The sequence below is a fragment of the Ammospiza caudacuta genome, chromosome 10, assembly GCF_027887145.1.
Source record: "Ammospiza caudacuta isolate bAmmCau1 chromosome 10, bAmmCau1.pri, whole genome shotgun sequence".
Classification (NCBI taxonomy): Eukaryota; Metazoa; Chordata; class Aves; order Passeriformes; family Passerellidae; genus Ammospiza; species Ammospiza caudacuta.
Genome location: NC_080602.1, coordinates 26,800,617 through 26,823,810, shown reverse-complemented (window position 1 = coordinate 26,823,810; position 23,194 = coordinate 26,800,617). Strand labels below are relative to the sequence as shown.

Here is a 23,194-nt window from a genome sequence, read left to right as displayed (position 1 = left end):
TTTCCAGATTTGTAGCAGCAGCTGGATTTGAAGATTTTTACCAGCAAACCTGATCTCTCTCTTGACTTGAAGTCCTGTATTTTCCTTTTATCCAGGGCTAATGTAACATTTCCATGCTAGGGAGCAATCATGGAGTAAAGCAGCACCATGCAAACACTGCTGTACAACAGTCTGCATATCCATTTAATTATTTATTAGGCTGGGGAAAGCATCAGATGCTTTGGGGTTGCTGCTCTATTCCATTCATGTCATGCCTTGATTGCACTTTCCTAATTCTTTGAGGAGAAAAAAAAAAGATAAATCCAATACTAAAGATGTTGAAAAATGGGATTGCCATTTTGAGTAATTGACTAAAACTAGGTAAAAATTTGTATTTCTTTTTGCTGTATCAAGGCCCAAAGGCTTGATTTTCTTTGCTGCCACCTTTGCCAAGATCTTTTTGGGAAGGCCTGGAAGCTCCTGTGGTGCCTGACACACCAGCAGGTGCCCCAGGTGCTGAGCCAATATGACAATCCTGTATTGCTAAATCCACTATTTCCCCGAAAAACCTTGAATCACACTCAGGACTCACTTGGCCAAGGACACAGGATGTTACTTCTTGCAAAACCTGTCACCACCACTCCCAAGTCAGCAACAAATTGCTGGAGAGAACCAAATTCCCCCAGGCACTTCCGATGGGAACTGGGCCCCCTCTCCTTCCTCCCCTCACCTCTGTGTGCCTGAATGGGAACAGCCCAGGAAAGAAGGACAAAACATTCAATAATACAAATTTTGGCTGCTGTAAAGCCTAGGAATTTTTTGTCCATAAACTAGAATCCAGGTCTCACACAACAAGTTATTTTGGTGAATAAAGGAACACCCAGAGAAAGCGTAAATGGACAGAAGAAAGAACTCTTGATGGGTTAACTGAGTGAAAGATTCCAAGAGGTTCTATCCTGTTTTGATGGAGTATCTAGCACTTCACCCCAGAATGGGCCCTGCACAATCAGTGGCTCTCCAGAACTGTCAGCTGCTGCTAATTTACACTTGCACGGCTGCCATCTGCTATTCAGCCCTTTGTGACACAGCCACCAGCCCAGGACCTTTAACCAGCATGGACAAAACAGAACTACTCAAAGACACAGATTTTACCCATGTCCCCAACGGTAAAGGAAAACATTTAATCCAATTATGCTTCCCCCACTCCTACTTTGGGTCACACAGCCAGGAAATGGTGCTGCAGTATTTTCAGCCATCAGCCCTGAATTTCAGGGAGAAATCAAAGATACTCAGTGATGTCTCAGGCAAACTAATTAAGACCTGAGAATTCCAAGTAAGAAAAAAAAAAGCTAAACGATCCTCAGGTGCATGAGCTCCTGATAGCTTCCTATCATTTTCAAAGTAGATGTGATGTACCCTCATGGAAGAAGGAGATGCTTAGCTGACATTAAAAGCAAGTGCCACCAGGAGGATTTCTTTGTTCTTTTCAGAGTATTCTGAAAATTACTTTTTAAATTCATGCTGTTGGTCTGCCATTAGAATATTTTTTAATCTGCATATTATTTCCCTCTGAAATCCCTGCCAGTCAACACAGCATCATGAAAAGCTGCACCAGAACTGACGGCTCACACCTTACAGTCCCTGCACCTCGTAGGTCTGCAGCGCTGGGATTTCCTCCTTCAGAACTCCCAACTCCAGCTCAGGGTGCAGATCCCAGATCTGATGAGAAGAGAAGGGCAGAGATCAAAGATTCCACAAACTGGATGACAAATATCCAGCTGCATGAGTCACTCCCAGCAGAATCAGCATGATAATGCTGAGCCCTGTAGCCAGGATTATACCCATGGTGGAAACAATGGGACATATGGGCACAAGGAATATTCCTCTTTCTTTAAAACTGTCTATTGTTTAAGAACAAAGCAAACCACATCCAAATACATCTGGCATCAACATCTAACAGTTCTGCAAGCTGATCCTTCTTTTCAAAACCCAAAAAAAAAAACCCTGTACATCCGAGTGTCCCATAAATCCTGCTGGAGCCCATGAGGAGCCTGGCGCTTTGTGGAGGAGGAAGGGAACTCCACATTGTCCTGCTCACCCCAGGCTGCTCCCCCAGAGCCAAGGGGCCCCAGCCCAGCTCCCTCCTTCCTTTCATGTGGCCTCGGGCACACTTTCCCTGGGCAGGATGGTGGCTGGGAACGGGCTGTTTGTCCCACAGCTCATCCCGGGTGCATCCCATCCCCTGCTTAGATCTAAGAGTGCCTGGGAAAGAGGCAGCTGGGAGCTGGCTGAGGCTCCCCTGGAATGCCATGGCAGAGCTGAGTTTAAACCACAAGGGCTCATGTGCTGCACAGAGGAGTGACAGCGAGGAAAATGGGAACGTGCTCCCTCAGAAAGCTGGAGACACCACAAACTGCTGCCTGTGAGCACCCAGCAAATCCAGGGGCTCACAAAACGCTGCAGTGTGTCCTTGTCCATGAGTTACACCCTGGATTGATTTCTGACTGAGGAACCCCGAACAGGAACAAGCCAACCCTAGAATTTCCCCGGAGAAATGAAACATCATTAAATGCACATCAGGTCTATTTAGGGACAGGCTGTGACAGTCCCCCCACGCTGAGAGAAAGAACAGGGCTCACTTCAGGTCCAGTCAGGGCAAGTGGGGCACCAATTTCCATTTGTATGAGCTATTTTGAGCAGAAACAAGCCAAAAGGTATGTGAGCAATCTCCTTTCTTCTCAGCCTGCATTTCAATGCTTGGTTCCCAGGGTGCAGCTCTTGTCCAAAGTATTGACTCCAGCTGGAGAAATGAAGTGGAAATTAATCACTTTGCCATTTTAAATAGCTTCCAGGTTTCCCAGATTTATTTTAAAAAGTGTTTGGGCAGAGCTTGAAGGTTTTCTACTTTTCTTTGTGCCTGGTCAAAGCTACAGGTTGTGGTAAGTCCAGAAAGCCCAATTATGTCACTGCACATGGGGACAAGTGTGACCCTGGAGAGGCAGCTCAGCTCCCAGGGTTCTTGAGGAGTCAGTTCCCACTGTGAGCCCATCCAGGCTGCCCCAAAACCTGGGGCTGAGCTTTCCAAACCTGCCAGCTTCTTCTGTGTGTGCACCACTACAGCTGCACACAGCTTCTGTCCCAGAAACCCTGCACAGAACAGGAGTGCCCCAAGCTCTGCCTCCAGGCACTGCTCACAATGAACAATGCAGCTCTCTGCTGGCCACTGTCCACACAACCACAATAAATAAACAGCTTCCAGCATTAATCACCTTTTGACAATTTACACCACAACAGTTTATAATCTTACCTACTTTAATGCCTCCAAAGTGTCAGAGTTCATTCTGCACTAGATTAAATGCGAGATTAAAGTAAATAAAAGATTCCACAGAATGGCAACCACCACAGAACAGGAGCCCTTTTTATCTAACCAAACTCACAACAGTGGAACTATGAACAGGCACAGGGAGATTCTTTTGGACCTCAGCACCACTCAGGTAAATGCTCAATAACTCCTCCTTCTGCTCACAGACCTTTAAGCTCTCCAAGGGCATCAGTTTATCAATCAGTCACAAGGAATATTTCTGATCATTCCCTGGAACTGCAGCATTCCAGGCACAAGGAGCTCAAGGCACCAATCTCAGTTCAGCAGAATTTGCTGCTCAGCTGCTGTTCAGCAACTGTCGCTCCAGCTGAGGATCATTCTGCCACCATGGGATGTATTTAAAGACATCTTCCAGTGCTTCTGCAACACCTCCCAGCCCCTACTGGATGCCAAAGGAGAGGCAGATCTCTTCTGCTGCTCTAAACCACACGGGATGAAGGAGAATTCTTGCATCTCCTCAGAGCGTGTGCTCCTCACTGAGGCTCCAAACTGCTTTGCTTTGCTAAGCACTTGGAAAGCGTATTTCAAATAATTATAATCCCGAGGTCTCCTCTAACATTACCACAATGTATATTTATGAAGTTAAAAGCACGAGCTGCTCCCAAACAGTTATTCAACATTCATTGCAGCTTGTCCAAGCAAGCCCTCGATGCTCTGCAGCCCTGCTCTTCCCCCAGGGCAGAAATGCTAAGTGCAGCCTGAAACACGACACTGTTTTGTCCTGAGTTTACCCATAAAAGAAATATTTGAAGGATTGGTAATATCTGTCTTTCCCACACCACTCCTGAAACTGTAAAGTCCTACCACATCTTAAATAAAAACAAAGATAAATAGGAAAGAAGATAGATGATATTAAATTTCTGTTTTTCCTAAAATTGTGGGAATCACACAGAAATCCCAACTCTGCCTTCCTTCACTGCTGCTCCTAGTGAAGCTGGGTTCAGGAAAGTTCTTTGAAGGAGCACAAGCCACAAGGGCACACAACCCAAAACATTTTTAAAAACCCATCATGAGACAAAATTTACCATCATCACCTGATTTAACATAGTTTGGTGGGAGACTGCTACAGGCAGGCACAGGGTTACATTTTCTCTCCAGTGAAAAAGATTAGACCTCTACAGAATTAAGGCGCAATCTAGCTTCAAATCTTCTCAAATTTTGTTTGATTCCCTTGTTAGAGGAGAAAGTTGGTTGATAAAAGGTAATTTTACAAATATAATGCCTTTAGACTTCAGTAAAGCAATCAGCTTGGTAAAAATAAACCCACAAAAAACAGTTTAGGGCAAAAGAAAACATCTTAAAACAAAAGATATGAGAGTTTCAATCCATTGTTTCTAATAAGACAAAGATGACTGAGGTCTGAATCCCAGCAGGGTATGAAGTATGTTTATTGAAGGGGGAAAAGGGAATATTGCAGGATTTGTCAGTCTGGCCAAGAGAGGTAAAATGAAGCAATGCTGTAAGATGACTCTGGGCCAATTGCAGCTGAAATACAGTAGGTTTTTTTTTAATGTGAGGAGATTATTAGTTGTTAAAACAAACAAACAAAAATCCAAAATAAAAAACCAACATAGTGGAATGTCTGTCTTGGTATCTTTAAATAAAGACAGGATGCATTTCTGAAAGACACACTTGTCCAGGTTTCTGATTTCAACAGAGGTCAAAACTCCACCCAAAGCTCTGATTTAGAAGTGCACCATTTACAAGCTATTAGAGTGGGTGGTCCTGTTGCCATAAAGATAAAAAGAGACTCAGAACTGCAGAAAACTCAAGAGACAGCCAGAAATGGGATTATGCCATTTAATGGTGTTCTACCCAAATCAGGGCTGTAACACGAAGCCACATCCTCACTCACCCCCCAATGCCTCCTTCTGTTTTACATTTGCTGGCTGCAGAGATGAGATTACTGGACACAAGGAGTTAAACTGATTATCTGATGTTCCACTTTCTTTAAAACCCGAAGGAAAGTAGTAAATAGGTATTTAGTAAGCAGACTGCAGTCACTGCAAGCTGAAAAATCACTTTACTGCAATCCTGCCCAAAATGCTTTCAGAGTCCAAAGCAGCAGTAGCCCTGCTGTTAAACAGATCTGCTGTGGAGAGTGAAAAATAAAAGTGAAGCAATGTTACTGCAGGGAAAGCACCTCAGAAACAAACACATGGATGTGACACCAGCTCAGGCAGCTGCAGCTCTCAGGAAGGGAATGACAGGGTTAAACCCTGACATGTGACCAGTTCCACGGACTTACAGGGGGCTCAACCTGGCAAAATTCTTCACAACGCGCAGGACTTGGAGCACGTGTGAATGTGCTGGGACCATTATTACTCATCCTAAGGCTGCACAGGGTAAAGGAGCTTCCTCCAGCTCTCCATGGACGCAGGGGTGGCCATGGGAAGGTTTGCAGCACTGAGTTTTTGTGGAAATCTTGATTTTAAAAAAGCACTTCTTAAAGTGGGGAAGGTGATTAAAAATTCCCCAAACAACAGAGTGCAAAATCCCCACCGAAATTTCAGTGTTTGTGCTTAGAGATAAATCTTCACCACACACCCCCCTCCCCCACAGAAAAAAGAAAGACAAAAATAAACCACGAAGGGAAGGAAGGAAAAACCTCACGATTTTTAAAGTTTGTTTTAGGCCTACTGCAGCAACGGCTTCACTTGGCTTTCATGTGCTTTTGTGGTGTCCTCCAACCCTGGACTGTAAAAGCAAAGTGCTCCACACACAAACAGCAGAGGGTTTTATAGAGCAGGGCCCTTTGTTACTGCTGGAAATGAGAGCCAGGTGTTGATCCCAGCAGGGACAGTAATTGCCATGCACAGGGAACCTGGGAAGCAGAAAGAGCAGAAGCCCTGAGCCTTTATTACCAAGATAGCTGCAAACTCCTGCCCCAGGCACAAACCAGACCAGCCCGTGAGAAACTTGGCTCTGCTGACGACTCTGCTTCACACACAATTGGAATAAACACTTCCAGATTTCATGTCTCCATCACTGTTATTCATTATTTGCTAAGAGATGACAGAAAGCAAAGTCTCATCCACAAAAGAACAGAAAACCCCACAGCTCCCCCCAGAATCCTGAGCCTGGCTTCGCACAGCTCCCTCCAGGGTGCAAGTCCAGGCTGTTTTTCCTCTCTGCCTTTCCAAGAGAATAAATGAACAAGTTGAACAGCTTGTGATATTTGCATGACTGCAGTGAGAGCACTGGAACAGTTTGAACAGCCAAAGTCTAAAGAGTTTGCAAGGAGTAAAAAGCAGTTTGTGACAAAGCCCTCTGAAGACCCTCACCTTGCTGGAGTTACTACAAGTATTATTATTAAATCTGTAACCACAAGCAAGCCCTGTCATTTCCACAGTAGGCTCTTTCCACTTATTTCCAGCTCAGAGATAATCCCACTTTTATTAGGTGCTGATCTATCACTTTATGTACTGCAGAGGAAGAGCCCAAACTCCAGGGAATGAGAGGTTTTAGCTGAAATAATTTCATGAGTGGCTTCAGTGAAGGCAAACAGACAAGGAAAGCAGTGCTGCATTGATTGGAGCTGCATATGGACACCACCACCCGATGGCAACAATATGTTAAAATTAGACAAGATTCTTTTGATGTAAATTAAAGGAAAAACATTTCAAGGAGTGTATTTTCAGTACACTCCAGGCACAATTCCTGTCATTGACATTTGCACGTCCACATTCTGAAACAGTCTCATCTCTGACAAAACCTGGGTGCTGCAGCTGATTTTCAGTACATTAAAAGAGTGCTATAAAGTTATAGCATTTCACATCTGCATTGTCCAACACATCTGGGTCGCAGATTATTGCACATGGGGAGGAAGATTAGGCAACTGCCAGGTAATGTTGCCTCTTGTTCAATTAATTATCTTATCTGTGGGCAAGGAATGCCCGAATTGCAGAGCCAGACTGGTTCAGAAGACGGAGCAGGATTTCATTTATTCATTGCACAAGGGTCACTCAGCTCCTCACGTTCCACACGGGGATGCCAAATCCCTGCTACACCCAGGCGGTTTTGCACCCACGTCTGACTTTGCTGTAACACCTTGCTCCGGCACAGAAACGCTTTCAACACTCAGGAAAAGCGCCAGACTAAGGATAATGTAAGAGCTCAAGTTCTTCATTAAAGGACATGGCCACTAACGGGGCCACTCACCTCACACAATAAACAGCATTTAGCGTTTGCTTTGAAGGGGACATCAGAAGGCACGGGGTTTGCACCCTCAGTGCTTGTCACCTCCAGCACAGTCCCCAAATGGCCAAAGCGGTGCCTTGTGCATAGGGTTAGGTGCCTGTTCCCCATGAAACACGACCGGAGCACAAACTGGTACTGAACAATCCCTGGGGACAGGAAACTGCCGTGCCCGGGGTGGGATGTGAGAAACCAAACCCCTTCAGCACGGTCACAGCCCTCCAAGACAAGGGGGTCACGGTGGGTAACATTCCTGCAGTGGATTAACAGGAGCTACCTCACTGAAGTGAAACCAGAAATGAAATTATGACACTGATGTATCATTATCAGAATATGGAGAGATATGACAGTACAAAGGTACATGGAAACCAGACATTCAGAGCTGTCATTTATGTTACAATTAATTTGGCTTCCAAACAGCTCAGCAGCACAGCCAGAGATGGCTGCTCAGTCCAAATCCACTCTGCCATTTATTGGCATATGAAGAAAATATTTGGGTTTAAAGTAAAAGATAAAAAATTATTGACAAATAAAAGCAGGGGTTATTGTTATCTCATTCCACCAACATAATGCCCCTTGCTACACCAAGCTGCATCTGCCAGCCCACTGCACACACTCACAGTGGCTTTTGGCTTCTTCAGCCTGGAAAAATTTCATTTAAAACTTCCCACAAGAGACCCCCAGGAGCAGATTCAGCCCTGTGAGCTGCTGCACAGCACACACACTCAGGGTTCCCTCAGTCACCTTCTTCAGGCCTGAAAACCACAGCAGGAGATATTTATATAGACAAATTTTCAACACTTGACCGGCTCTCTCCTCCACTCTTTTGTGCCAGGAGATAACAGCAGAAACTGGAGAAAGGTTATCCTGTGGGCAAAACTGTACACTGAATTCCCAAAGGACTGCCAGCTTCAGATTGGGCAGCACTCCTCATTGTCCCTGACAGCCACAAAACAAACTGGATCAGCTTTGTGAAGCACAAGATTTTTTTGTCTCATGTTGATTCTAAAACATTTTTATTTTAAAGGGGATTAGTACCTTGGAGAAACCTCACTGCTGAAAAAAAAAATTAAAAAATATCCTGCAAGTTGGCACTGCCTCCAACTCAACATGAGGTGCAATTTTTAACCAACAGGAAGAAGTTATTGAATCGCTGGTAGAAAAGTTATGAGCTGTGTCTTGAAATAATCCTTGTCTTCCAAAACCAATTCCTGGGTTATTTAATTTGCAGCAATACATTACATGGGCAGTTACACTCAACCAACTTTCGGCCACCTTTTGACAACACTGAACTCTCAAATGGGCCTAGAAAAATATCCTTCAGAGCTCCAAGTAGCACAGGGACCGCAAAGCAAAATTAAGAATGAAACGTGACAGGATTTTTAAAATCAAGAGGTGATCCTAAAGCAAAGGTGTGATCAAGCCTTCTGTGCCTCCCCAGTTCCTCTCTCACAGTGATGTAAATTCAGAGCTGCTCTGCACGTGCAAAAATGATGGCCCCAAACTCACACAGGTGAAAAATGTGATTTACTGAACTAATAACAAAATCACCCCCCAGTCGGGTCTGAACACCAGACCCTGTGGCTGGATTGTTTCACACACTCACACTGAGGAACGCCCTTTGCTCTCACAACAAAGAACATTTCTGTCCCCTTCCTTGCCCTCCTAATAACCATCTTCCCCTGTTGTTTAAGGTTCTCAGCCACAGCACAAGGGAGAAAAATAATATTTAAACAAAAAAAACCGCACCCCAATCCCTAAACAAATAAACAAAGAAAAGCACACCCAGGAGAATGCAAGTGACAAAGGCACAAAGGAGCCAAGGGCCTCTGGGCAGCTGCAGCTCAGGGAAGAACTCTGAGCACCAAGGGCACCCAGCAGCAGAGCCCTTGGCAGGAGGGTGCAGGAACGTCACCTCCATACCCACCAGGGTACTCCTGGAAATTCCCTCTCTCTGCTTTTATGCCTCAAAGCAACTCTGATCAGCTTTAGAGCTGACTGGAAAACCTTTATCCCATTATTTTATTTGTGTGGGCATATGTAACACTAAACAAGTGTTTTGTTCCAGTGGTAACAGACCATTACCATTTTTTAATGAAGTTACAATACTTTTTTTCTCCATAGAATGATTAATTGTTCCACTTGAAGCTGATTCTACGGGATACAAATTTTTACATATATATTAAAAAAACCTAAATATATACATACACATACAACAAAATATAACATTGACCTTAAACTTTTAATGGCCTCTCTCCAGTCCTAAACTCCCTGCTCTCCTCTCTTTTACTGGAGAGACTGTCAAATGTGCATGATCAATGGCTTCAAGCACAAACAGATCTTTCATTGACTGTCAGACAAATTGGAAACATATAAACTTTGAACACCAACTCAAAAGCCAAATTAATAACAGTGCTCATTAGCTCTACCTCCCACCTTTCCTCTTTCTTCTGGAATAGCTGGTCTGGCAGCAGAGCAGAAACTCTGAAATGCCGCCCTAAAAATAGAAAGCAAGAAAAGAGGAAAAAGAAGAGGGGAGGGGGGAGAACAGGAACTGAGAGAATAAGCAGAGTGAGAAGCTCTGTAATATAAAACTGTCTCCAGCTTCAAAGTCATCAGCCAATCATAATCCAATAAATGCTATTTTTTCTTTCTAAAATCAGAACACTCCAATGGCTATTTTTATTCCTGTTTAGAAGCAGCTCCCCCAGCAGGGCCTTCAAACCAGCAGAGCGTGGCAGGCAGAGCAGGGACTCACAGGACCCCACTCCAGGCCAGCATTTCCAAGCCCTTCCCTGGCTCCATGGGTTCATTTGTGTCTGGCACCAGCTTTGTTTTACCCCACGAACCCCATCAGAGAACAAATGGAGAAGTAAAGGGAGGAAACAGAGGGGATGTTTACATGGAACTATTATTTCAACCCTATTTAAGGGTGCTCCCTTCATGAATTTCTATCCATTCAAATGGCTACTCTGTTCCAACACCCTAACACACATTTTCCATATGCAGCCAACAGGAACTGCAATATGGATAGGTTTGAATTAAAGCTGGTTCTTGGGTCACTCAGACACTTCAAAAATGATTGCTGGGACCCTTAATGTACTGAAAAACCAGGGCAGAAAGGCTCCATGCTCATCCTAAGCCTGGAAAATATGGACATAAAATGAAATTGCATCTCTTGAGGTGTATCCTCAGCACTTCCTTACTTCTTTTGTGTGGAGAAGCTGTGAATGCCCCACCAGTGGAAGTGTTCCAAGGGAGGCTGGAGGGTGCTTTGAGTACCCCAGTAAAAGACGGCCCTGGACATCCAGGGAGCTGGACAGGATGAGCTTGGAAGGTCCCTTCCAACCCCCACTGTTCTGGGTCTACAATTCTAAAATGCTAGAGCCTTCTTCCTCTATTTAGCTGAAAATTAGCTTTATGAACATAAAATCCCCATGTTACAAATTACTGGTGTAACTCAGAGAGAGCAGCTTTTGAACTGATTGCTGTTTTCCATCCAGAGCACAGGAAGATGCCACTTCAGTCCTGGAAAACTGCAGCAGGCCTTAGGATGTCTGCCCCCAAGGGCCCTTTGCCCCCATCAGCCTCAGGTAAACAACCCCATTCTCAGGATTCACTCTCTCCCATCAGCAAAAGAGGGTAAAAATCCTTCTGCTATAAAGGATTTAAGATCAGAACTCTGGTACAAAATGAGAGGCCACAAATGCTCTCCCTTCAAAAGCACATAATGAAAAGGTCTTTAAGAGGACTCAATGAATATTGTATAGTAAAGATTTATTATTATTATTTTTAAATGGGAGTAGCTGCCAGCTTTGGAGCTTAATTGTTCTCCTTCAAGGAAACTAACCATGGAAAACACACAGGGAAAAAATCCAGAGGCTGTTTTGCTCTCAGCTAATCTACGTAACCTTGATCTCAGATGTTATTTCTCCATCCTTAATTTTAGTGAGGAGATACATTAAATACTCTGTTTCCCACAGCAGGGCTTCAAATTCATCTTGCTTCAATAGCTTTGAAAAGAGCATTTATTTCAAACTTGTAAATGATTTAAAAGAGAACGTTTAATTAATAATGTTGTTTCCAGCCAGATGGCCAGCTATTAGTTTTCAGTCATCTCTTTCAGAACAATTCCCCACAAAGTCTTCAGACGCAAAGGAGCTTTGAAGCAAATAGATGGGAGTGCTCAACACTCAGAGGCTGCCAAAACATTCAGTAAAAGACACAGCTACAGGTACAAAAATCACATTTTTCCAAGTGGTTTTGCTGCAGGTCATGGCTGTAAAAGCCCACCAGCATCAGACACACATTTCTTTCATTTCCCATCCTGTATTTGGATGGCATTAAATTCACATATGGCTATAGAATATAACTGAAAACATGAGGCTACATGTATAGAGTTTCCCCTGGACTTGTGCTAACAGACTCAGACTGGAGCTCAGAACTCTGTGGTATGATGTGTATCAACCAGTCAAAATATTCCATGTGCACAGGAGGCACTGCTACAGAGATGAATAGATAAATATTAGGCAAACCCAGCCAAGGTTTACCACTAAACATCTGTGGAATTCTAATATTCTCACTGACGTAGCACCTACAGATTTTCAAAAAGAGCTTCCAACGAAAATTAAAATTGCTTTCTTAGTACAAATGAGATGGTGTACTCATTTTCTGCTGCTGGGCAGCAGCAGAAAGCTTTTTAAAGCAGTGAGGTAATGAGGTTTGCAACAGGTTTTTAAAATCCTGGGATTTTAAGAGCTTTCCCAACTGTAATTAAATTCCCTGACAGGCAAGGACTGCATCTGGGAGGTAGCTGAGGTACAAGCAGGGTGCAATGCTATCCTCACAGTTACACAGTGGTGTGGAACAAACCCTGATATTTTCAGCCTTCCCTAACCACAACGAGAATTCATTATGCAGCAATCCTCAAGTGAAACCCCATCTTTATTCAGTTATGATTGGGAAAAACAAAGATGCAATTGCAATTCTATACCTGAACTTTCAGCCTGCAGTTCTCCCAAACAAGCAGAACCAGGCTTGGGAAAAGCTTCAATGATCAGCTGTCTACCTACACACGAGTTATTTATGGCATCTAATAAAGAGCAAAGCTCTACTCAGAAGCAGACTTTGACTGGCAACAGAAACCAGCCAGAAAGTTGTATCAGCTCCAAAAGTGGACAGTGATTATGTGCTCTTTAAAATTTGCCATTTTGCTGTGTAAAGCTTCATTCTACCACAGTGGTTTCACATCTGGTTTGCAATTTCTACCATTCTCGTGCAAAAAATGGTTATTAAAAAATATATATAATTTTGATCAGAAAACAATGACACAAACCAGGCCAATAGGACAGATCTGGCTGATGGTGAAGCTTATACTGAGTAAGTCAGGTAAATTTAGGCCCAAGTAGCAGATATGGAGAAAGATCAGCCAGGTCATCTCTAAGCCTGCCCATCCCAAGCTGTGGAATTCTTACAAGGTCATTAATCCAAAATCTCCAGCGCCCACTGGAATTTTGCTTGAAGATTCCAGGCCAGCATCAACGACTATTCCAGGCTTTTTATCCCAGGGGCTGCTGATTGTTGGGAGAGCAGGGACAGATGTCATTAGCAGACCTTGTGCTCTCCTGAGTTCAAGGCCTCTAATTGTCGGGGGCTTTATCTAAAAACATTTCTGCTTCCTGAGCTTGTGGAGCTGTGGGGCAGGGGCACACTGGAACAAGGGCTTCACCACTGGTTTGAAAGCTGCTTGAAATGGTTTTTAAAAGGACAAAAACAAACACAGAAGTGCCCAATGCTGCCTTCTGGCCAGGCGCAGGATCAGCCACCCCAGAGGTACCTCAGCCACAAATGTGGAGGGTCCCTGCCCAGTCCCACCAGTGCCCATCAGCAAACCCTGAAATATCAGTGAACTCCTCTGAAAATTAAATGTTTTGCAGAGAAGTATCATTTCCATCAAACTTCCAGCTAAAGCCTGCCTGGCTTGCTGCCACATTTCCAGCCCAGGCCTGACAAGTTCAGCCTTCCTGGGGCTGGAGCCCCCAGGTCTCACAGGCTCTGCTGGGCAGGCTTCAAATCCTGCCAAGAACCCACAAAAGCCACCAAATCCCTGAATTTAAAAGAGAAAAGTGAACAATATTCAACCAACAAACACCTCTCCCCTGTTTTCAGTTCACTGCTTTCCTGTGCTGGCCTGACTCTCCCTCACTTGCCTGTAAATTGGAAATAAATTTACTGAAATCCATGTAACTACACAAACACAAAAAGAGTGGGAAAAGCCTCCAGCTGCTTATTAGCCTTTCACTTTGAGCGCTTTTTAAGCATGCATAGAATTTTTCAGATACTGTTTGTTACACATGTGCTACAAACTGGCTCTGCATCTCAGGAACAACAATTTGTTCAACAAATAATAAGGACCTTTTCTGTACAGTTCCATATGTGTGGAAACCATAGACTTTGTATCCCTATGAAACAAACCCACATCTGGTCTTGCTCAGAATAACAAAATTAAAGGTTCTTGAGGTTGGGTCTTTGTCTTCCCACACAGCAACACAGAAATTCCAGTTAATGGAGGGAAAGGAAATTTGGGGAAAAAAGAATTCTCCAGCTGTTAAGTAGATAAAGCAACAACAGTCACACATTCAACCCAGGAACAGAGGCATTCTCACGTGCACAGATGTCCTCCTCTCAGCCCAATATTTCTGTAAACCTGACATGTGAAGAGTAAGTGAATTTCTCTTTTCATGTTCAAGCAACTAAAACAGGAAGGACAAAGCTTCTCCTCTTTTGTTGTGAAAAAGGAGAGTCAGTGTCAGCATCCATCATTCAACCACTGCTGGCTGCAGCTTCACCACAAAGGAGGAAATTTCTGTTCTGGCTTCCTTTTTAAAAAAAGGTTGAGTTATGGTTCATGAACGTCACCAGTGCAGAGAGAAACTCCGACTTTTCCTCTGACGCAATGTGTGAGGAAAATTTACTCAAATTCTCAACTGCAAATTATAAAGTGAGCAAAGGAGGGCTCACCCACTACTTCCAACCTAAGAACCCCAGAGAGAGGATCCTGCCACACCAGCCACTGCAGTCCCTCTCTCCAGGATTCACACCCTCGTTCTCCATAAGCTGATCCACGGTCCCAGCCCACCTGTGCAGGTGCTCCAGAACAGTCTGGGCACACACAGGGCACAGCTGCACCTGGGACCTGTCCCCTCCCTGCCCTCATCACCCCGTGCTGAACAGCAGGTCAGCTGTGTAGGCTTTTTCTGTGACACACACACAACTGACCAGGATCACCTCTCCACCTTCCCTAGACTCACACCACGGGCTCCATTTCTCCCACGTAGGTTTTGCAGGAGCTTTAAGCACGTTCTTTCACAAGGCTCACCAGTGAGAGATATAATATGTTTTCCACAGCAGCTGCTGTCAGAAGCCTCTGCAGCACACACAAAAACCTCCCTTGCTGCTGAAGGAACAAATCTGGGTATCTGGAACTGTGTAGCTCTAATATCTCAGGGTTCCTTAGCTAACAAAGATTTCCTCCTGGAGCTCAGATGATCCCTGGGTGACACTTTAAAAAGCAGGCTGTTATTTCTTACCTGGCTGGGCTCTTGTGAAGTTAGGGGTTACCCTTGGTTTTATTTGGTAGGGTTTTTAACAGGGCTGCTCTGACTATGCAGGAATAGTTTATTCCCACTCACAGTTGTGCTCCGATGAGCTGAGTCTTTAAAACAGAAGAAAAGAGCTCTGCCTTTGTATTGTTTGTACGGAGGCACAGGACCTGGAGCAGTCACACTTCCCTAAGGGCAAGTCCCATCACCCCGGGGGCAAAGAGATGCCAGCAAATGAGGATCCGGTCTGAAAAGCTCCCAAACACCTTTAAAAGCAGCATTACTGCAACAACCCACACATTACTGCCTCCTCAGCTAACACAGCCGTGCAATCATCACCAGTTCCAGAAGGAATCAGCAAACACCTGCTGGAGCTGGTGGAGTCACCCCGTGGGACTGCAGGGCCTGGACAGGAACCTCTGCCCTGGCCTCACTCCCATCCCTCCCTCCCTGCCCATCAGCACGGGCAGCTGCGGACTGCAAAAGGGATTTTACAAACACGTCAAGGCACACAAGGACAAAAGTTAATTAGGACTATTCATAAGCCTGGCTGGAGGAGTGCTGCATCCCATCCCTGAAAATTTAATTGCACTCAGTAGAGGAAAGCTAAAACATAGTAATCATAAAAAAATAACCCAAACAACAGAAAGAGATAATTTGGGAATAAAAACTGATTTCAATTTAATTTGAGCACTTGCTGGCCCTATTTATTTCACCAAGTAGTTCATGCAGGATAATGGCTTTACTGTGCATCTAACAGCATTAGAAGTTCCTAATAAATTAACAAGTGAAAATTAATGGCTGCTCAGTCCATTAAATCTCGTTAATTTTATTTTTGTTGTAATAATATAGCAATCACAAGTTTGCATTATTAAACCAATATTTATTAGAAGAACTCGTTTTAATTGGATTCCTGATGTGATAATCCTGTACAGTGTGTATTTCCTTATTTCATCAATTTTTTGCATTTATTTCTCATTATATTTAAATGACTGTGATATTCAGGGTCTTTTCCTAATGCTACAAAAGTTAAGCAACCATTTAAAATATTTTATTTCACAAAGATTCAACGCTTACTACACAATATAATGAGAACATCATGAGGCCCTTCAGAAGCTATTTTAACTCTCTTAGTCTCTTGAGGAAGGGCAGAAGAATGAAAGACAGAGATATGAATATCTGAAAGCATCTTAACAAACTGTAAAATCAATTTTTTCCTCTTAGCCCCTCAGTGTCCTGGATAAACACTTCAGTTGTTTTTCAAGACAGGAGGAGTTTTATCACCGGTCTTAATGCAAAGTGTGAGCTGCCCTGCACAACTCAGGCAAAAAGATAAATATATATATTGGCAAAAGGGTTTGAATGGTAGCGACTGCACAAGAAATTACAAAACAGAGGAGACACCTTAATAAAGGGCTGCTGTGCTATTCCAGCAGCAACTCTTTGGAGGGGAGGGAGCACAACTCCTCCCCAGCCTCCCTCCTCTCCCTGCTCCTTGTCTCTGCCACAATAACTGAGTTTGTAGCTGCTCCCTAACTGCTTGTACCAACATTATTGCTCCAGCCTGACAGCACTGCTTTGTTTTTGGGAATGCCAATGGAATACAACAACTCCACACACATCACCCAGGCTGATGTTAGAGGCAGGAACAAGTGCAAGGGGGAGAGAAAAACTTGGAGGGGCTGCAGGGAGCAGAAATCTGTGCCCAGAGAGGGGGGATTGACCTGTGGGGAGATGAGAAAGGCACTGATGGACAAGCAGGACTGCAGGCAGAAAGTCACGGAATCACACAGGAAAAGCTGAGCTGGAAGGAACCCACAAAGATCACTGAGTCCAACTCCTGCCCTGCACAGCCCCAGGGCACCACAAGGATCACAGAGTCCAACTCCTGCCCTGCACAGGACCATGCCAAGAGTCACACCCTGTGCCCAGGAGCAGGGCCCAGCACTCCAGGAGCCCTGTCAGGCTCAGGCCCATGCGCACTCCGTGTACCTTCACCTGCAGACCCAACCTGCCTGTCCCACAGAGGCCACACAGCCGGGCTGGTGAGGGCTCTGCAGCAGCACAAAGGTTGGGCAGGGCTGTAAACCCTGCCCAGGAAGCTCGGGCAGGACAGAGGTCACTGACACGGGTTTGCAGCAGGAAAATCCCAGCAGATGGAGCTGAGCAGGAGGATGGCAGCCAGAGGGGTTTGCACACAGGGACTGGGCTGTAACCACCCTGCACACCAGGGCTGAGCCCCTGCAGGCGCTCCCAGACAAGGCCATGAAATATTAAAGCTCCTCACACTCAGGAACAGAAAACTGAAAACAAGGTAGCTTGAAACTGGCATTGAAAAATAAATAAATTTACACATGGACACACAGAGCTGTGACTGATCCTTTGCTGGTTACTGCATCAGATGGGCAGCCCCAAGAGAAGTGTGGAATCACAAAATATCCCCAGCTGCAAGGGACCCACAAGGAGTCCAATGACCCCAAAATCACACCATGATGTGAAACAACATCCTTCAGGGTCTTGCAGACAGCCTCTGCCACTTCACATCCTCACAGCTTTCCCATTTTCCTGGTATCACCTCAAACCCAAGAACATGATCAAATCCTGTAAATATTGTGTGGTCAACTACCAACACAACCAAAGCTGTGCTCACAGCCAAGATGTTTCTGAAATATTTATGTTCCTTCTCTATTATCCTTATTCATTAAGTTCCTTGTGTATTATCCCCGGCTTTCCCCACCAAAATGTAAATAATTTAAGGAACACCTTGTTCAGTGGCTTCTAAGAAGCAAATGTGCCATGTTTCCATTTTAACTGGTACATTCTGCCCTTATCAGATGAGTTCCACAAGAAATAACACCCACCTCTCTGCAAAACTGTTTTCTAAATTAAAAAAAAAAAAAAATACAACCCACCACTTAAAAGAAGGTGTTCCTTCCATACAGGAATCCTGGCTCCCCTAAAACCACTGGTGATACCAAAACAAATAAATACAGTAATGAGTTCAAAAGAAAAATGTGCATATGAAAATATATTACAAAATGTCAGGAGATTTATGTCTGTGTGTGTAGCACCACTAAAGTTCTTGAAACAAAGCATTTACTATCTCATAAAGCAGGACTACAGATACTGCCCAGCTTGTAGAAATTACTGAGTGCCCATCACGTGTCTGGTTTCTGCAGATCAGACCCTAAAAATGTTGAGTTGAACACTCATCACACCTCATTTCCAGGGCAAATGCTGCTGGTTTCTCAGGTGCACAAAACGGCCTCACTTCTGCTCAGAACAGTGCTAGAAACTCAGATTTTTGCAGGTTTGTATGAATGCCAGATGTAGATGCCATTCTTACCACATTTTTGGGTCTCTGAAAAGAACAGAGGCACCAAAATCCTGCAAGCAGCTGGAGCAGATCAGTGCCTGCTCACAGAGCAAAGCAGGGAAGCCGCAAACACCCAGCTGCCTGTGCTGGGTAGGTGTTAATGGCACACTTGTGCCCAGCTTGGTCTGAAAAGTGATAAAAATGCTCATCCTGAAAGCTGGGCTTGCAAGATAAGCAACTGTGACAAAGGATGCATTTTAATGGCAGAAGAATGTGTGCTCTCAACTTTTATCACCCAATAGAGGATGAAAAAACCTTTCTGCCAGGGAGACCCGGACTCACCAGGTCAGCTCTGACACCAAAGGGCACAAAGGTTTAAAGAAAGGTCCTGCTGGGGCAGGATGGGCCTTGGCAGCTGTGCCCAGAGCAGGAGGGAAGGAAGAGCCTCTGAAGGAGCTCCCCTGTGCAGCACCAGAAACCATCGGATGGTCTGAGACCAGAGTTTTGCAGGTGGAAATGACTTCCTCCTCCAGCAGTAAAAACAAGGAAAAATCCTTCTTGCCAGGAGAGTCACACTGAAATCCTTGAAGGCCTCTCCAGCCTTCTGCTGTCTGCCACAGGTTCTCCCAGCAGAAAACCTGGGGTGTCTGTCACACCTCAGAAACTGAGCACTTGGAGAAGTAATACATGCTGAGCAAATACACAAGCAAATAAACTAATCCCTGTTTACTAATCTGTCAGGAGATAGCAAGCAGTACATGCTTCCAGATCCCAGCAGATAAACACGACAGCAGGAATACATTTGTTATTCTAATTCCTCAGCCCTACAACAAAACAAATATTTTTTTCCTGTCCTTTCTTCAAACAATCCCACCTGATCAGTCCAGGAATTTGCTGCATAGCCCTCATTCCCACAAGCAACGTTTCTGCAAAGCTCGAGCCCTTTTCCACGTGAAACTTGCTCTGTCTCATGGATACAATAGCTAATTTTGGACTTACCCTGCTCCTGCTGGGCCAGAGTCATCACTGGCATGGCTCCACTGTAATTCAGTCTACTGATGCATTACAGACAATGCACAACATGAGCTAATCCTTAATGATGCTTTTCCCCCTCTCCCCCCTCCCCAACATATTATTTGAGTAAATAGTAAAATGACATACGTTAAAATTATTAAATGAAAATAACAAACAGCAAACTAAAACCAGGCTAAAATCGTCTTGCAAACGCTAATTTCAGATGACACAGTAATCAGATTCACAGATACATTAGGACAAGCAGCGCAGCCCAGAGGAAAAGGCACAGCTCTTAAAGTCACAAGGCCTGGTCAGAGCTGCAGCTCTGCACTGACCTCAGAGAGATCTTTCTATGCTCCATTCCCCAACCTCTGACACACAGATGTGATATCTCAGTGCAGAATACCTAACCACGGTCATTTCTGAACAATAAAGAAGCAGACATGAAGTTGTGTTTAAAAACAAATGCCAAGCTACAAGGGGCTCCCACCAAACAGGCTGATGCCTCCCCCATACTGAGGTGTAAGATCTGCAGGATGCAGGCTCAGTGTCATAAATGAACATGAAATGTTTTAATTTCTGCACATATTTTCATTAACAGAGGAGGAACAGCCAGGGCAATCTCTGAAGGTGAGTATTCATCACTTATGATACATGTTTGTGTTGTTATTTATTTTCAACCTCTACTTTTTTTTTTCTTTAATAAAGCATTGTGTTTGGCCCAACTCTTTTCTTCCTTTAAATCATAAAATATCAAATCCTTCCTTATTTAAACCACCTTGTTAGGAGTCACAGAAGTTCCAGGGGCCTTCATGCTCTGCTCCCTAACGGGTCAGCATCAGCCACACACAATACCCAGGTCACAGCAGCAGGGCTGCTACAGCAATTTTCTTCTTTTGAAATGGTAAATATTTCAGGGCAGTGCTTTAAACAGTGAATTAAGTACGTGGAAAGCAAGCTGCTTACCAAGAACTTTAAAAATATAGGTTTTAAGGTGTTTGTATTGTGTGGTGGCTCTACAGGTTTTGATTTCTGCTTCAAGTAGAAGCCGGAGCAACTCTAACAAAGGCTGAGAGCTCTCATTTGCATTACTGGCCAAAATCTTAGCCACAGTCATTCAGCACCAAAAAAGATAAGGAGGCTTTATTTTTCCTTTTAAAAAAACACTGCAGTTGTTGGAATAAAATTTTAGGAGCTCCAAACATCCACATTTCTAAGCTACTTGGTTCACTTTTTCATGCAACAGATGCTGCTTTGTATCAGCTCCTGCATATTAAATCATTCTGACAACCAAGAAAGCATACATTTGTTTGTGCCAGAGAGAAGCATGAATACACACACACACACAGATATCTTCTCACGCAGAAGCACACAATTATGCAGCATTCAAATATTTGGAATGAACTTTGGCCTTTGCTTTAAAAAAAAAAAAAGTACTCTCAAACAACAATCAGGAACAGACCCAGCAGTCATCTGGCTGAGCTCACAGAAATCAACAATCTGCAGCAATAAAACACCACTTGTGGGCAGCCATTTGAAAGTTACTTGGAAAATTATTCTTAGGTGGGATAGTTTTATACACGTCTTTTATGATTTATGATGGCCCTATGGATCGAGTTCGGAACGCAGACTAAAAATAAAATCTATGTTCATTCAAAAAATGGAGGAAAAAATCAGTTCTATTCACCCTCACATGTGTGGGGTGTTTTTGCACTCCGAACGACCTCCTTCAACTCTGCCGTTTGCATTCCCGATTTAAAAAGTAACTCGAAAACATCAGCAGAGCAGGGCTCTAAATCACTCCTTCAGAGGAGTAATAAGGAAGAAGCCAAACAACCCAAACAAAACCGTTTTCCTGACGCACTAATCACAAGAAAATCGTAATGCAACAGCACTTGAGAACACGCTGAAACTTCTGACAATGAGAGCACCCTCAGTGAGTGGAACTGATCCGCAGCGCTTCCAACTTTTTTTTTTCTTTTTTTATGATCTCGGCCCGAGGCATATTTTCTCCACTACGTTTTCTCTCTGGTTACTAGAGAGTAATTCAATTCTGTAGCCAGTTACGGGTTTTTCTGAACTAGACAAGGAGCAGGTAGAGAGGACCAACACCGCAGCGAGCGCGGCAGGGCCGGGACGCCAAACGAGCCCTGTCCCGGCCGTGCCGGAGCTCGGGGGTCCCTGAGGGTCCCTGCGGGTCCCGCTGCTCCCCCGCACCCCAGGGCCCCGGGGCCGCGCCCTCCGCAGCCCGGTACCTGGGGATGGTGATGCACTTGGTGTTGATGTTCTGCGTGGTGATCGCCTTCTCCAGCTCGTCCAGCTGCCCCGTCTTCTTCAGCTTCTTCACCAGGCTCTTCACCGCCTTCTCGCACCATTTCTCCTCCTGCCCGTTCTGCTCGCCTTTCTTCCAGCCCAGGAGCCGCTTGACGATGGGAGGAGTGAAGGGCAGGATGGAGGACATGCTGGCTGTGCCGGCAGCGCCCGCCGCCGGCTCCGCGCTCTGCCCGCCGCCCCCCGCGCTCTGCCCGCCGCCTCACACCGCGCGGCCCTGCCCGGCCCGGCCCGGCCGCTCCCCGCCCGTCGCTGCCTCAGCGCCGCGGGCCCGCGGCTCCAAACTTTGCCCGGAGTTCGCCGCCTCTCCCCGGCGGCGGCGGCAGCAGCTCCCTCCTCCTCCCCCTCCTGCCCCGCTCTGTGTGCGCGGAGAGGCGCCCACTCCAGCTCATTCCCAGTCTGTCTCTCATGCAAATTGCCTGCTGGCCGCCCCGGCCCGGCTTCCACCCCCTCCTTCCCTCCCAAACACGCCGCCGAGGGAGGGAGGGAGGGAGAGAGGGAGGGAGGGAGGATGGAAGGAGGGCGGGGAGGCGGCCGGCCCGCCGGGAACTCCGCGCCTCCGTCGCCGCCTGCGGAGGCCCCGGCTCCCCGAGGGGATCGCGCTCCGCGGGGCCCACGGCGAGGGCAGAAAGGCCCAGGAGCAGGACAAGGAGAGGTGCCGGGACAAACCCCACCGAGGGCAGGCAGGAAAATAAACACAAGTGTAAAGCCCCACAAGTGTAAAGTCCGCTCAGTGAGGGAAAGGGGACGAGAGGGTCCACGGCGTGGCTGCGGCCCCTGCCACGGGCATTTCGTCCATTCCCACACAGATACCCGAACGCAGCTTGGCCAGCCGTGCTCAGACAATCGGCTGCTTTTTGTTCCAACCCTTTTAATTTACTATTCCATTCCCTCATCTTTCCACCCCGAGCAACAGGCACCCGAATAATTTTTGCCCTGTATCAGACAAAAAGGACACCCTGGAGGTGTTTACCGCCGCAGCTGGTCAGAAATTCTCAGACGGAATATTTTTGTCAGAGGACGGCAGTTTGTTCACATCTAGGTGTTTTGTAGAGATGCTTCGGTTTGGGCTGACTCAGGGTGGCATCCAGGTACATTTCCAGTTTCTAACTTTCCATCACTGGGCAGACTGGGTTGTCACACTCCCCGGTCTCAAGGATGCTGAAAGGCAGCCCAGGTCCTAAAAAAACATATAATTATAAACTTTAGCTACTCAAAGCAGCAGTTCTCTGTTAAACTACCCCAAAATGGTGCTGAGCAAGGAGTCTCAGAGGCACCTAGTGATTCTGCAGGTGCCCCCAACCAGGCTGGTTCCTTTTATCTGGTCCAGCTGCATCTCATCTCCCTGCAGCAGCTGCCCAGGAGCAACAGGGT

The 23,194-nt window shown here is 45.4% G+C and overlaps 1 protein-coding gene across 1 annotated transcript in view; it reads right to left on the bottom strand.

Moving 5' to 3' along the window:
• Window positions 1–21,988, bottom strand: part of SMAD3 (SMAD family member 3) — a 68,809-nt gene extending 46,821 nt beyond the window's left edge. The window contains exon 1 of the mRNA XM_058811306.1: window positions 21,745–21,988. Within this exon, the coding sequence (XP_058667289.1) occupies window positions 21,745–21,950 (206 nt within the window). The 5' untranslated portion in view covers window positions 21,951–21,988. The remainder of the gene's footprint in view (window positions 1–21,744) is intronic.
• Between the last annotated feature and the right edge of the window lie 1,206 nt (window positions 21,989–23,194).